Source organism: Antennarius striatus, chromosome 3 (genome assembly GCF_040054535.1).
Source record: "Antennarius striatus isolate MH-2024 chromosome 3, ASM4005453v1, whole genome shotgun sequence".
NCBI lineage: Eukaryota > Metazoa > Chordata > Actinopteri > Lophiiformes > Antennariidae > Antennarius > Antennarius striatus.
Genome location: NC_090778.1, coordinates 20,846,930 through 20,861,108, shown reverse-complemented (window position 1 = coordinate 20,861,108; position 14,179 = coordinate 20,846,930). Strand labels below are relative to the sequence as shown.

Sequence of the window (14,179 nt, the reverse complement as noted above, 5' to 3'; positions counted from 1 at the left end):
CCGAAATGCGCATAAATCATTCATATAAGTTATTTTTTAAGGAACTGCTTTCAATGATGAATGTTTACTCTAGATTTTTTGATTTCTTAAAGCTTCTTGACAAGTGTGTGTGTGTGTGTGTGTGTGTGTGTGTGTGTAATCATGAATTATATTGTTTACTCAGTGGATTTAAAAACATACCATTTTATCAGTACAATATTACAACAAAAAAAATACTTTCTACAAAATGACTGTAGATCAGGACAGATTTGAGATGACTCTCAAAATGCAAGGTTTGGTAGTGTTCGCCTGGATTTTGTGAATAGCATCAAGTCTGAAGTTTCTAGTCAAATAGCCACAATGATTTAATTCAGATAATCAAAAATTGCCTGTCCTTAGTTAAGCTTACTCAACCTTGCAAAGGCACAAGTTTTTATTAAAAGTACATCTGCAAGACCGCTGAGGATAGAGTAACATGAGGGATTGCTATTGGGTTTGTTATGGAATACCAAAAGTCAAAAAACCATCAAAAGTGTGAACAAGTTTTGTGGCCTGACCTTCCTCCACAGATTCAGCAGCAGCGTCGTGCCAACGGATGACATCCAGAGGGTGTTCCAGTCAACAAGAAGGATAACTTCTCTAATCAGTAAAATGGGGTGTGCAGTAATTACCAAATGTGTAAAATGTTGTAAACTCTGTGTCAAAGTGGAAGCAGTGCTTATACTCTGGATTTTTTTCTATTGCTTAACATAAGATTATCATCACATGTTATCAAGGAACAAAACACTAACTTAAATAATACACATATAAACTTGCAAATAAACCCCTTGGTGTTTTTAAATGCCTATGATGTACAAATACCCATACTGTTATCTAAATATATTGCTCATAACCTACAAAATCAGCAGGTGTACATGTTGTACAGCCTTGTCATTTGCTTAGGGCATATTTATTAAGTCTATCAGCTGTTTATTGCTTTCTGCCCTAGTTTTGCCGTTGTTAGGATTTCAGTAGTCGTGAGAGATGTGTAAACCATTTTTATTCATATAAAATGATCTCTACCAGCATCATTTACCATTTATTGTCAAACTGTCTCGACAGCTTCAACTTAAAGACAATAATATAAGTTTGAGGTAAAATAATGACAGAAAAAAGATAAACTGATGAATCACTGAAGAGTCACCAAGAATACATAAGATGGCAAACGGATTCAAAATAAATATAGGATCATGAGCAGGCTGTAAATGTCCATCCATAAGTCAAACTTTAGAGACGGGGTTGTGTTTGTGTGTGTGGAAACCTCATTCGGGGTGATGACCCAGAGCAGGACAGACTGTGGTGACATGCTTTATCCCACATGCAGTGTTCTTTATGGAAAAGCTGCCATCTTGAAGCGATTGCAGCTCATTAGAACTGGCAGCATCGTAAAAAGTCATTTGACACAGTCTTGTCATTTTCTAATACGGCTACTCCTTGTTCAGGCTCCTCAACATTCAACACTTAATTCTCCAATTCTACCTCCACTTGAGAGTTCACCACCTGCTGCCCATCTACTTCCGTTGTGGTCACGTGCACCACTTGGATTTGTACCCCAGCCTGCTTCAATCGCTCCATGTCCTCCTCACACATCTCTGCCATCCCTCCGTCCTCCACCACCACAGTTGCAGTCTCCTCCATTTCCATCACTTCCACAGGCTCCACTGTGACATGTTCAACCTGGATTCCATCATCCAGGAGGACAGTTTCGGCTTCTTCCATGCTCTCTGTGGCGATAGCGAGGGCGGCAGTGGCAGCAGAATCAGTCAAGACCATTTCCTTGTTGTCGCCTGTGGAATGGATGAGATTGAGGTGGGCCTTTAGGTCTTTTGTGTGGGTGAACCACAGGTCACACATGGTGCAGTGGTTGGGCTTGACTCCTGTGTGGCTCACAAGATGGTCTTTGAACTGATCCCAGCTGTTGAATACACTGCTGCATACCTGAAGGTGTAACAGAAAATGAGTTACAGTATTTTAGTAACAAAGAAAGTGAACCGATCATAATAGAGTTACAAATGAATAAAGATAATCAAAACAATCTCCCAGCACAGTATGCTCATTTCTAATCCTTACAGATTCAAGCATGGCAACCTGTCATCAGTCTATCAATATGAGCGTGATATGGTGAATTAATCTTTAAGAGGTTTGAATGAAAGGTAAATTACAAAAGAAAAAAACAAACAAACGGTAGAAATGCGTTGTAAACACCATTAACAAGTGTAAGTTGACAAAGAAATACGGAATGAGCATGTTTTTCTGAAGATAAAAATATGGTATCCATATCTAGTTAGAATAAGAGGCAAATATATCTGTCATAAACTGTACCTGACATTCATAGAGCTTCTTGCGTCCTTTCTTGGCTCCTGCCCCGTTCTGACAGGCTGCCATATGGCACTTCAGCGTACTGTTTCTTGCAAATCTTTCATGGCAATCTGGACACTCGTAAGGCTTTTCACCTGGACAGAAGCATTAAAAACCATGCGTGTGTTACCACATCTGCATAGCGGGACAAAGACTAAAAACAAGCAGTTTCAATTTCTTTCTCACCAGTGTGTTTCCTCAGGTGCTCCTTAAAGTGGCCAAAGTGGTCAAAGTGTTTTCTACAGTATTCACATACATGCACCTTCTTCTGGGGTTTCTGGTTTCGAGTCAGTTCTTCTGCTTCGAAATGAAATGTGCTGATGTGCTGTTTCAAGGCGCTCTCCCGTGTGTAGGCTTTACCGCAGTGGCTGCACACATGGGGTTTTTCCAGCAAGCCCAGGTGTGTTTTCAAATGCTGTTTGAGGTGGTAGTACAATTTGAAGCTACGGTCACACTTGTTGCATCGAAACATGTTATCAACTTGGGAAATCTCAACCTCGACGACCTCGACCTTCTCCAACACCTTAGAAGCCATCACTGTTTCCTCCTGATAAATCACCTCCTGCTGAGCAAAAGTTTAATAATATAATAAATGTTTACTATTATACATTTTTAAATACAAAGGCCACTTTAATTGATAGCCTGTACAAGAAAAACTATAAATATACCTCTTCTATTGGTTCTCTCTTAGAGATTTGTAGCGTAGAGTCTTCCTGCTGATACTTGCTGGTGATGTCAGCAAGAAGCGCTAATGCAGAGTCATCCGACCCTGACTGAGCATTCTTTGCAGCATTAACCACCTCTTCCATTCCAGTCTCCACTTCAATGGCCCCTTCTCCTATCACTTCAATCTCCACCTAAAGTAAATGTGGAATATTTAGTGTTGACTCAACAATGATAGCTCGTTATTCATTCAGACACATTTTGAAGATATTGACCTGTTCCCCTTCCACAGAAGGTAATGTTTCTGTAATCACATTAGAAGTCTCAGCAATCTTTCTCTTTCTACTTTTGTGCTTTGCTCTCAATGAAGGCTCATTTATCCTGCAAAAGAGAACAGGCTATTTTAGACAGACATCAAAGTTTACACTAAGGATTCCTGTCGAACCCATAAAGCAAAGGACCACTACTAGTCTGTAACATGACGTGATTTAAATTAGGACACCGACATAAGCTACAAATAAGTTACAGGTCAACTGTGTGCAAGTCTCACTTGTTGCTGAGTGCTTTGATGGCTTCTTGCATCTGGAGGTATTCAGCAGCCTTCCAGACATCATAGGCCTCCTCTTCTCCAGTTACAGCAAGCGTTGCTGTGTAAGTGAACTCCATTAGATGGCGAAAGGCTATGTTGCTCACTCCTGTCAAGTGTATGACAAGCATTGGTCAGCTAAAAGATAAAAATTACAATTTCAAGACCGTGACAATCATAGGGAATTACATATCCGTAGCTGGGACATCTTGTCTGGACATATGTGGAATTTTAAGCATGTATGTCACAATTGTAATTATGATAAGGATTACATAATTGATCTGTGAGGTACATTTCCAGTTTGGATAATAACCTGAAAAGGACAACAGCTGACATGCACATCAGTTGCCACTTAGACATTGTCTTATTTCCTCTAAGCGAAACTCATGTTGTGCTTCTTGATTCAATAACACAAAATACCTTCTATTTCCACTAGGGGCTCCTGAGTATAGTCCCGGAAGAATGTGTGGAAAAACTGACTGCATGCTGCCAAAACTGCTTTATGGGCTCTGAACTGGCGCCCTGTAAAAGAGAAGAAGTTAGGTTTTACTTCAGTTTTTACATAAACATCATAAAGATTATCATTGGTGTATAAATATTTACCATCCACAATCAAAGTAATGTCTGTGAACTGATCCAGCTGCCGCTGTTCATTAAGTTTATCCATCATAACTTTGTAATGTGCTGGGTACTCATTGCCTCCTTCCAGCTCGACCTCCACCTCATCCTCCATTATTGACCGTATCCCTCCCTGCAAAGGAAAAGTGGAAAACAAACATACCAATCTTCATATAAATGAATCCTATTGAAAAGTACAGACCTCAGTTCACTCCTGCTTCAATTAAATAACAATAAAAGCCCCTGAATAGTAAGTTGCACAATTCTGAGCAGTATTTTTACAGCCCCAATTCTTGAATCATTTGATAAACACATTTTTAATTCCATGACAGCTACATCAAAGCAATTTGTTGATCAGTGGATAAACCAATAAAAAGGAGCATAGTTTCCAATTATTAAATGGCTTGATCATATTTCAATAATTTATATCAATAATTTTTGTTCTGAATTATAAGGTTTTCTGATTTTCTTTTTATAATGTATGGCTATAAACAGCCAGTCGTTGTAATTTAAGTTGAGCAATATGCTGGTATATTAATTTTAAGACAACACTTGGGACCGATGACATTCTGAAATGTACTTTTCATGTATTTTATTCTTAATATATAAATTAATCATAAAAAAGTGGGCAGATTTATCAATTACATTAAATTGTCACTACTTGCATGCAGAAACACAAGTTATTTCTCCTCGATATAGATCCCCTTGTTGCATTCGTATGACCATACTTGTACAGCTAACACAACATGTGACCAACGTCATCACAGATCATTTCCGAATGACTGGAGAAAGATAGATGGACACTGTATTTGTCTGCACGTTGTTTTCCCAGTGAATGACAGAATATGAAAAAAAAATCAAGACAAACGCGACGCCAGCCAAGACTCCAATGCACGCCCAAAATTAGGTGACAAGTTTCGATCACTATCAATATCTGAAATTAACGTTTACGACTACAATTGTTGACACAACGGCCGTAAGAACCCCATTGCAATCAAACCTGGTCAACGTTTACCTGAGTTATCCTTAATGACAGATGTAAATATACGTGCTACCCCGAGTTTCAAACACATGCTTGTTCCTTTAGCTAACGTAGCATCTCTGCTAATGTAGCTAATTTTAACGTAACCATCATGGCCTCCAGCAGCAGAAGAAATTAATCATTCCTCATATCTGTGGTTTAAATGTAACCAAAACCTAACTTACCTCGACTAGGCATGACTGTAGACTCGTTTAGATACAGGAATTTGTAAGAAATAAACATAGTACAAGCCCGGAGTCTTGTGGCCTCTTAGCACAATCGCCATTTCGAGTTTGACAATCAACATTACGTCATCAAATCGCGCATTAAAATACACTTTTCACAAATAGTTCCCCGCTTTTTAGCCACAGCGGAACGAGATATGCATTCAAACCCATCGGGATGTATACCTCAATGTTGGTTACGAAGCTTCAGAAAGTTGTTCTGCGATTATATTTTCTGCGACGGGCGTACTGCTGTTGTATTCTCGATGATCCAAAAAGGGCGGTCGTTCAAACCCCTAGGCCTCTGTTTCCCAGAAGCCCTTGCGAAGTCAAGGACGCCAAGGAGCGTTGCTTAGTGACTGTATACAATGACGTATTGATTGTTCTCATCAGGGCCGCTATCTATCTGTCTGTCCGTCCGTCCGTCCGTCCGTCACATTTATTAATAAAAGTCAAATTACAAAATAATCACGTTAATACAAAATCCAAATGAGATTCAAGTGAAGAGGATTTTCAACAGTACTGCGCGTTTTCTGAATAAAGAAACATCTAACCTTTTAATTATCAAACTAAAAAAACAGACAGTTAAGATAAAAAAACAAACAATTAACCATTCTCTACAACCATCTCTTCTACGAAGAGAGATTTTTTGATTTTGATTTTTAACATCACGTTTATTCATAAAAGCCAAATTACAAAGTAATCAGGTTGATACAAAATCCAAAAGAGATTCACGTAAAGAAGATTTTCAACAGTACTGCGCGTTTTCTGGATAAAAAACCCCAGAGTGTATAGAGATGTCTTACCATCCCTTGTGTTTCGTCTCATACTTTGTGTTGTACTGTCTGTGTTGTACTGTCTGTGTTGTACTGCCTGTATTGTCCTGCCTGTGTTGTGCTGCCTGTGTTGTACTGCCTGTTTACTGTGGGTCAGAGAGGACTGCAATTTCATCTGTGCTGTATGTCATGCATATATGGTACACTTGACAATAAAGCTGACTTTGACTTTGACTTTTGACTTCAATAGTACTGTGCATTTCCTGAACAAAGAAACATCCAACCGTTTAACATTTATCAAACTAAAAAAATAGACAAAATTAAGAAAAGAGAGAGAGAAAGAGACAGAGAGAACTGGCACTGTTTTTTGTAATTAGCTCGATACCTTTAGAAGTTTTAACGGTGCTTTCTATGGTTACTTTCTGGGTCATTTGGTGTGTAATTACATTTTAGGCATCAGCCCACCCCTGAATTAAATTGACTGCAAGCCTGTGCTTGAGCTGATCATTACATACAGTAATCATTGTATTTTCAAATATCCTAACATTTATCTATTTATATTTGCTTACACAGGTCAGTGGGACCTCTTATGTCACCGACCCCAAGGCCAATGCTATAAAATGATAAACAATGGCTCATAAAACTAGGTACTTGTTTGACATGTAATCCAGGGACTCAATTAAACCCAATCAGATTTTCTAATATTCTACAGGCATAACTTAGTTTTCAAAAACAAAATATTTTGCATTTCTAACTGTGTTTGAATTTGTTTTATTCTTTTTAAAACCACAATGTTACTGACATTTTATGACCTCGTTAAAACTGACGTTTAACCTCAGTACCTGGCTGTCTTCCACTATAACAGGGCATGATAACTACACCTGCATGACTGAACTTTGAAGCGAGTTCCAACTGTTAGTGTGCTTTTTATATAAATAAACTGTTATTTATTTGTACATAATTTTCTTCTACAAAACAAACTTTTGTCTTTGTCTCTGCATATTTAAGTTTATCATTTCATTTTCCACACTACAACCCTATGCAATCTTAAAGCATTTGCATGGCAAACTTAAACAGCTGCAGCAAAGAGGTAACTTGTCCTCGTCTCACTATTTCACTTGAGGAATTTGTTAATCCATTGAAACATTATCCATTAAAGAAAAATTGTGTCTTGTCAGCAAAGGGAGTCATGCACTGTTAAACTTTAGAGAAGTGGTAGTGTCAACATGCAGCTAGGACTGAACTTTGTCCTCCACCCTGACAGAAAAACAACAGGGAGAGTATAAAAGGGGGGAGCAAGAGGGAAAGAGACTTGTTTTTGTTCAAGAAGCTGCAGCAACTAGAAGCTGAGCTGAGCAGAAGAAAGTAACGGTAAGTGAAAGCATTCGTTGCATTTTACAGTTAATGCTCAGAAAATAAGATTTATTTCATTTAATAACAACCATAAATAAATGGACAAATGCTTTAAGAACCTGGAATTTGAATATTTCGTTACAACAAATATTTAAAAGAATTAAAGTGTTTTCTTTCTGTTGTCACTTTATCCAACTTCAGCAAGTCACTGTACCGTGTTCTGCATTAGCCTATTTTACCTTTCTGTCCGTTACTCATAGAGTAATAAATTACAGAAACGACATATGCTATCTGTAACTTCCTGGAGGCACAGTTTCTTGCTGTCCTTTCCCCATTTTTCCTACGAAGACTTGATATCTAGGGCAATTTGTAAAACAAAGACCTTGAACATTCTTTGACCTTTTGTACTGTCCTGTCACTTTGGAGGTGCTAGATTTTTCCAGACTTTAATGTTATCTCCTCTCCCCCCCGCCTTCCTTTCCTTGTTCCCAACAACACCTTCCCCTCCCTCTCTGTGCTCAGTGGTTTGGAGCAGTGGGGAGGCACCACAGTGATGTGGGCGTGCTTTGGCCTGCTCGTCACGCTCTGCCTGCTCCATGGGGGCGGTGCAGAGAGTGACGGGGGTGGGGCACGATGTCAGGAGCCACCAAGCTGGACTATTGGAGAGGTGGATCCGATGAAGGGGGCAATGGGTCAGGTGACGGTGGTGGCCCTTTATCAAGCCAGCTGATTGTTCTGCTTGGTGCAGGCCTCCAGGTATGTGGTCAGCGTTGCCATCCTCCCTGTCATCTTGTTGTTGGTGTGGCCATTTAAAAACTAATGACACCGGCAGCAATAAAAATCAATAGAAAATAGATTATATTTTATGACCTGTTATGACGAATGCAAAATTTGCAGCAAGATGCAGCACACACATAATGGTACCTGCTATGCATCCATTAACAGCTGTGCATCATAAAATAAGGGCATATTTAAGTGTTTATTATCAATGTAAGCTTCACTGACAACTTTGCTCCTTAAATCTCATGTTCTCTGATTTCCCTCTCCTGCTCAGCATGGGTGGCCTGCGCCAGAAACTGGAGAGTCAGGGTCTAAGAAATATAGTATACATGGTCATCAACCACCAGGGAGCGCAATCACAATACCTACACCCTTTGTTGGCACAGAAACTATCAGCAAACATCCTCCTCTACAAACAGGAGGAGCAGCAGCCTGATGTTTGGCAGACTCTGGGAGGAGAGAAAGATGACTATTTCATTTATGACAGGTTTGTTACCTGTAGCTGAAGCATCATTTGCTTTTTAAAAATCAAGAACAGCATTATTTTACCCTTTATGCTTCTCTATCCTTTTTGCAGATGCGGTCGTCTCACTCATCACATTTCAATGCCGTACTCTATCCTAAGCCACGGCCACGTGGAGAAGGCTATTAAAGATACCTACTGCAAACGTATCTGTGGAGAGTGTACACATGAGGTATGATTCGCACAGTGAACTGAATTAGTCCTCTCATGATATGTCAAAGTCTCTTCTGAATTGGTGTCTGTCCAATCTATTTCACTCCACAGAGCACTGAGACACCAGAGGAGTGCAAAGATCAAGCAGATGCTCAGCCTAGTGGAGACAGACTTTCACCTGCAGGGGAAGGCACTGGACATGGTCATCATCACAGGCGTCACCATGGTCATGGCCAGCATGGTCATCACCATCGTAATCATGATGGCCATGGACACAGTCAAAACCAGCAAGATGTTAGCCAGCAAGTGTATGAGCAAGATGGTGGTGTATTTCAAAGGCAAGATCATTTAGATGTAGGTCAGGTGCAGCAAGTAGTGCACATGCACCAGATGCAACAGGATTCAAATGGAGGCGCAGTGGGGCCTTGAGCACCAGTGAGGCCGAGGTGAAAGTCAAAGCACAGCTGACATTGGGCAGCAGGCTCTGAAAATGAAGCCAAGGCCACTTGATGCTGACACTGACGTCGGCTGTTTGGTGATGCAGGGAGTGAGCAGCCAGTTGGGCTCTGACACTGTGATGAGGCGCTGCCTGCCTCCTGACAGTGACACAGCCTGACAGATAACAATGTTAGGGAGTCCTGACAGTGACGCTCGCCTCCTGCTGACTGACAGCACCCTCAGCCAGCCCCATGAGTCTGACCTCAAGGTGTAAACTGAGAATGAGAGCTGTAAACTGGCTCTGATATCAATCTCAATTTAAAACCAGAAACACCAGAGGCCAAGACATCTTTTTACCAACAAGTATTACCCTGGGAAAGGGCAGGGCACCCCTGACAGCATGGCGTTTGTCCAATATTACCTATTTAGAGAAAAAAAAAAAGGAAGATGAACAAAGAAAGTAAAAGATGAATCAGCAGGTTGTTGAAGGATTTGGTGAAGAATAAATTTTGCATTTCATCTGACACAGCATGTCTGGCAGGGGTGGTTGCTCTTGTCTTTTCTCAGGAGTGATTATAGCTGTCTTGTTCATAAACTTGCTTTTCCATTTATTTTCTCCCTCCTTCCGTCATGAAACCAGGTGCGGAAACTATGCTCTAGTGGCGTCTGTTTGAAGTCAGGCAGGAGAGAGAAGGAGGAGGTAGTTCAGGAACATGATTAACTATTAAAAAATTGTTAAGTTCAGAATAAGAGAAGATGCTATTATAGCATATTAAATAAATTAGGTAATTATCAGAAATCGTGTGTTTGAGGGGAAGATTGAGATCAGAGACCCATTAGTGGGGAAGGAAATCTCAAGCAAATGTAGAGAAGCTTATAGCAGTGGTATGTGTCTGCAGATTATTACTATTGATCATTCCTCATGAGCACATATAAGAGCTCTAACTACCACAGTGACCTTCATTTAGTTTTACACTTGTTGATTTACTCCACAAGCTTTAACACAAGTCACATGAACCTTTGACCACAAAATGCACATTGTAATTGTTGAGCATTGCCAACATTGCCTAGATTTGCTGTGTGGTTAGCAAATTGCACAAACTAATACTACACATAAAAACACAAGGCTGTGCATTTTAGAAAATGGGGAAAGAAAGAGTGTAACCATGGAAGGATTGTTGGAATACAATCTAAAATCTGTACCTAATGATGGCTTCTTCGGTAAGACAAGAGTCACCCTGAAACCTGATGATCGTACAGGTAACTGCATTGTGTTAAGGTTGCTGTGTAAGAGGTGAATAAAGAAAACTGGGTTACTTTACTGGTCTGTGTGTGTGTTCTTATCGAACCCATGGCATCGAAGACAACAGTTCATTTAGGCTGTCAGATGTGTCTATGAGACATGGATTGCATGTGTGAGGGGAGGGACACTTGGAAGACTAGTCTACACGTGCCTGAGAGGATTGATGCACGTGACTTCAACAAAACAGACGGATCTTATTACCTACTTAAAATGTGTGATGTGGATACCAATATAAGACAACCTATAGCCAATAACACAAATATTATTTCTTTATGTTACTTAGAGTCATCTGTGGATAAAACTCTTTTTTATAAATCTATAGTAATTTACGACACATTTATGCATAGATTTCTGTTGAAGTGTTTTGCCCAAAACTTGTCAGCAGATGGCAATGAAGGTTTACAAAGTGAAATACTACTTCTTAACAGCTGACCAGTGAGCTCATAGATGGAGTCTGTACTCATTTAGATTTAGCACAAGCTTTTGACTACTCTACACCAGAAGGTTTAAGACAGTGCCGCTTCATTTCAAAAAGTTCTTGAGTAAAGTGGCTTTCATTCTGGGGAACTATTGGAAGCATTCTGTATTAATTAGGAACATGCACAACGTAAATCAATGATACTTGAAACTCTTCTTGTTGCACTGGTCTAGGCAACGGAGTGTAGAACAGCAGAAAACATATTGGGGAAATGCCATCTATTCTATATGAATCAATATGTCTGTTGTGTTTGTTCTTTTTTTTTTTGAATGGCGTTAGATGCACGTGGTATTAGCAATTGTTCCATTCTGATATCGAAACCTGTGAATTTGTCTTCAAGACTTTAAGTACAAGACCTCTGGTCAGTTTAATGCATCTGAATTGCCTGTCAGACTGTGTGTCTGAAAAGGTCAACAAGCAAGAGGAGGTAATAAATGAAGTAGAGGTGGACTGGTTGTGTGGGCGTAATTGGGCTAAAGATCCAATACAGGGGAACAGTGACTTATGGGTAATTACAAGCAATGTCCTTAGACCAGGAGCTGTGAGTGGTTGTCTCTCTGATTCAATCATCCCCACACGGAGGAGTGCAATACACAGCCTCTGTCTTAATTGTCCGATATGCTTTACCCACAATGCACAACTGTTTCTGCAGTCGTTTCCTCCCCATTTAGTGCAGCAGCAAGGGAAACAGAAATACACACTAGTGAACTCATTCATGTGCACAAAGTACCTCTGTGTTGCTCATAAACAAATACGCACTAGCTGCCCCACAACCACCACACAGCTTCTATTTCCCCCTCTCTCAAACAAACACTTGGCCATTTGCATCTGAACTCTCCCACAGTGGGCTGTACATTTTGTTCATTAACATCCTTTTCTGCAAACGAGTGCTGGTCTGGCTGACCTCACGGTGCAGTGTGCTGCTTGTTTACTTTAAATGACGACAGCAAGTTGGGGAGGATTTGCAAACAGAATTTGATGTTGTTACATTTGAAATTTTATCCAAAATCAGACACTCTTTCGATGTCTATGTAGGTTCTCAGTTATCCAGGTCATGGTTATCCAAAGCTCTTTAAGTCAACCCATTGAACTTTAAGTCCAGAGGATTGACTTAAACAGCTTCGGACAGACACTCTCTCTAATTTCTGCATCGCTCCCTGTTAATTTTTTGATGAATAAAGTAGATGCACTATGAAAGGAGGCTTCAGAAGAACATGACGATGTTCTAAAGCACATAAATGACAAACAAAGTCACACCAGTTAAATGTTTTATTTCATTTTTTAGGACGACTGATGACAGAATATACACAAGATGAATGCTGTATATATTGTGTATACTGTGTAGAGAGCTTATTGATCACACATACAACACCAGAAAGGCTCAACTGGTAGGAGAACAATGTCACATCATCGAAGATCAACCTTGAGTGAAAACAGCAGACAAGGACAGTCAAGGTCAAGATGATCTGAAATATGATTGAGGGATGAAAAAAAAAAAAAAGGTCACATGAATTAATAACTCCAATGCAAATGCACAACTGATTGTTTCGAGTTTTTCCACATTTGCAACTGTAACACCAGCTTCTAATTTGGACATGTAGAATACACCTTTTGGTTAGTTTGATAAGCATGGAAGCGATGGATGAAACATGTCAGGGAGTGACTGCACAAATTACTCATGTTGGCCTGTTCACTGTTTCAGGTATGGTGTGTGTGTGTGTGTGTGTGTGTGTGTGTGTGTGTGTGGGGATCTCAGGACATACAAATAAATAACATGCAGCCAGACAAAGAGCATAGCCACTAAACTGGATCATAAAAAGCAGGGTGTTGACTCTGTATTGATTTCAAGAATTAGAATATATTGCCAACAAGTTGAAGAAGATGTCTGCATAACAGAATGTTTTTTGGGTTTTTTTAAATTAAGAGTTACAACCAGGAAAAATTCCAGCACTAAAAGATTACTTCCAGGCTTGGAAGAATGACTAAAGTCGAGCTGAACTGATGCAAAATAACGAGGCAGAAGGCCAAAATACATAGCACATAAAACAATGTAGTCTATTCATACGTAATTTTCAATAATGAAATGCTGAAATCTCATAGTGGGTGAAATATGAGTGTAGATTTTTTTGTTAAATTATTTCATTCTGTCATATGACTTTATAAAAGATTACATGTGTATCTTTCCAGGCATAAATCATTCAACAAACATTAAATACTCCTTTACCTTAGATCACTCCATCAATCTTATCTTGTAAAATATCTCTACTAAACGTAAACTCTGTAAAACGAAAATGAAGCTTATAGATTTTAAAGGATCATTACTGTGATAAAAAATACTTACAATGCTGCTGTATAATAATAGTTCAGTTATGGACTTGATTTAGTCCAAAAACACATCTGAACATCTGAAAGTGCTTGCTCTAAAGTGTCTGTAGCATTTATAAACTTGAAGTGACAGTTACCAACTTCAACAATACTTTTAAGAATGTGTTCATTGTGAATTGGGGAGGGAAAATGTCGTAAACACCTGTACAGTAAGCTTTAAAAAGAATTCCCCCAAATTGACAATCCTCTTAGAAATCTTTAAAAAACACTCAGTGATTTAACTCCCCCCCCCCCCCAACCATTCCTTAATCTCATAAATGCATTGCATATTCCAGTTTGCACACATTCACAATCACCACAGTAAAACTGAAACAGTGCCTTTTCCATTATCCTTCATGTACACAGAGAGCCTTCTGGGGATCTTTGGGTTTTTGTAAACATGGAACATTGGATGAGCATCATGAGGTGATTACATTTCTGATTGACTTCCAGAAAAACGTCACTATTTTTGCTACCAACAACCAAACAGATAAAAACCAAATCACGCTTCCCATTTCTCCCA

At 39.5% G+C, this 14,179-nt stretch overlaps 2 protein-coding genes across 5 annotated transcripts; one reads left to right on the top strand and one right to left on the bottom strand.

Moving 5' to 3' along the window:
* Nucleotides 1-994: 994 nt before the first annotated feature.
* znf131 (zinc finger protein 131) lies at nucleotides 995-5,813 on the bottom strand. Of its 4 annotated transcripts, none has more exons than XM_068310707.1 (9): nucleotides 5,675-5,813; nucleotides 4,229-4,376; nucleotides 4,046-4,147; nucleotides 3,590-3,734; nucleotides 3,315-3,420; nucleotides 3,045-3,233; nucleotides 2,563-2,941; nucleotides 2,341-2,471; nucleotides 995-1,956 (listed from the first exon to the last, which is right to left on the bottom strand). In XM_068310707.1, exons 2-9 carry the CDS (start codon nucleotides 4,356-4,358, stop codon nucleotides 1,480-1,482), a joined length of 1,659 nt encoding a protein of 552 aa, XP_068166808.1. In that variant the 5' UTR covers nucleotides 4,359-4,376; nucleotides 5,675-5,813; the 3' UTR covers nucleotides 995-1,479. The 4 variants fall into 4 exon arrangements, with proteins under 4 accessions (XP_068166808.1, XP_068166809.1, XP_068166811.1 ...); XM_068310708.1 differs by lacking the exon at nucleotides 5,675-5,813 and adding an exon at nucleotides 5,450-5,632; XM_068310709.1 differs by having other exon boundaries at nucleotides 996-1,956; nucleotides 2,563-2,938.
* Nucleotides 5,814-7,506: 1,693 nt separating this feature from the next.
* On the top strand, nucleotides 7,507-10,832 carry selenop (selenoprotein P). Its single transcript, XM_068311400.1, is given in 5 exon segments — nucleotides 7,507-7,635; nucleotides 8,140-8,373; nucleotides 8,672-8,884; nucleotides 8,975-9,092; nucleotides 9,185-10,832. Coding segments are annotated over 4 exon segments (873 nt in total). The 5' UTR covers nucleotides 7,507-7,635; nucleotides 8,140-8,170; the 3' UTR covers nucleotides 9,524-10,832.
* The last annotated feature ends 3,347 nt before the right edge of the window (nucleotides 10,833-14,179 follow it).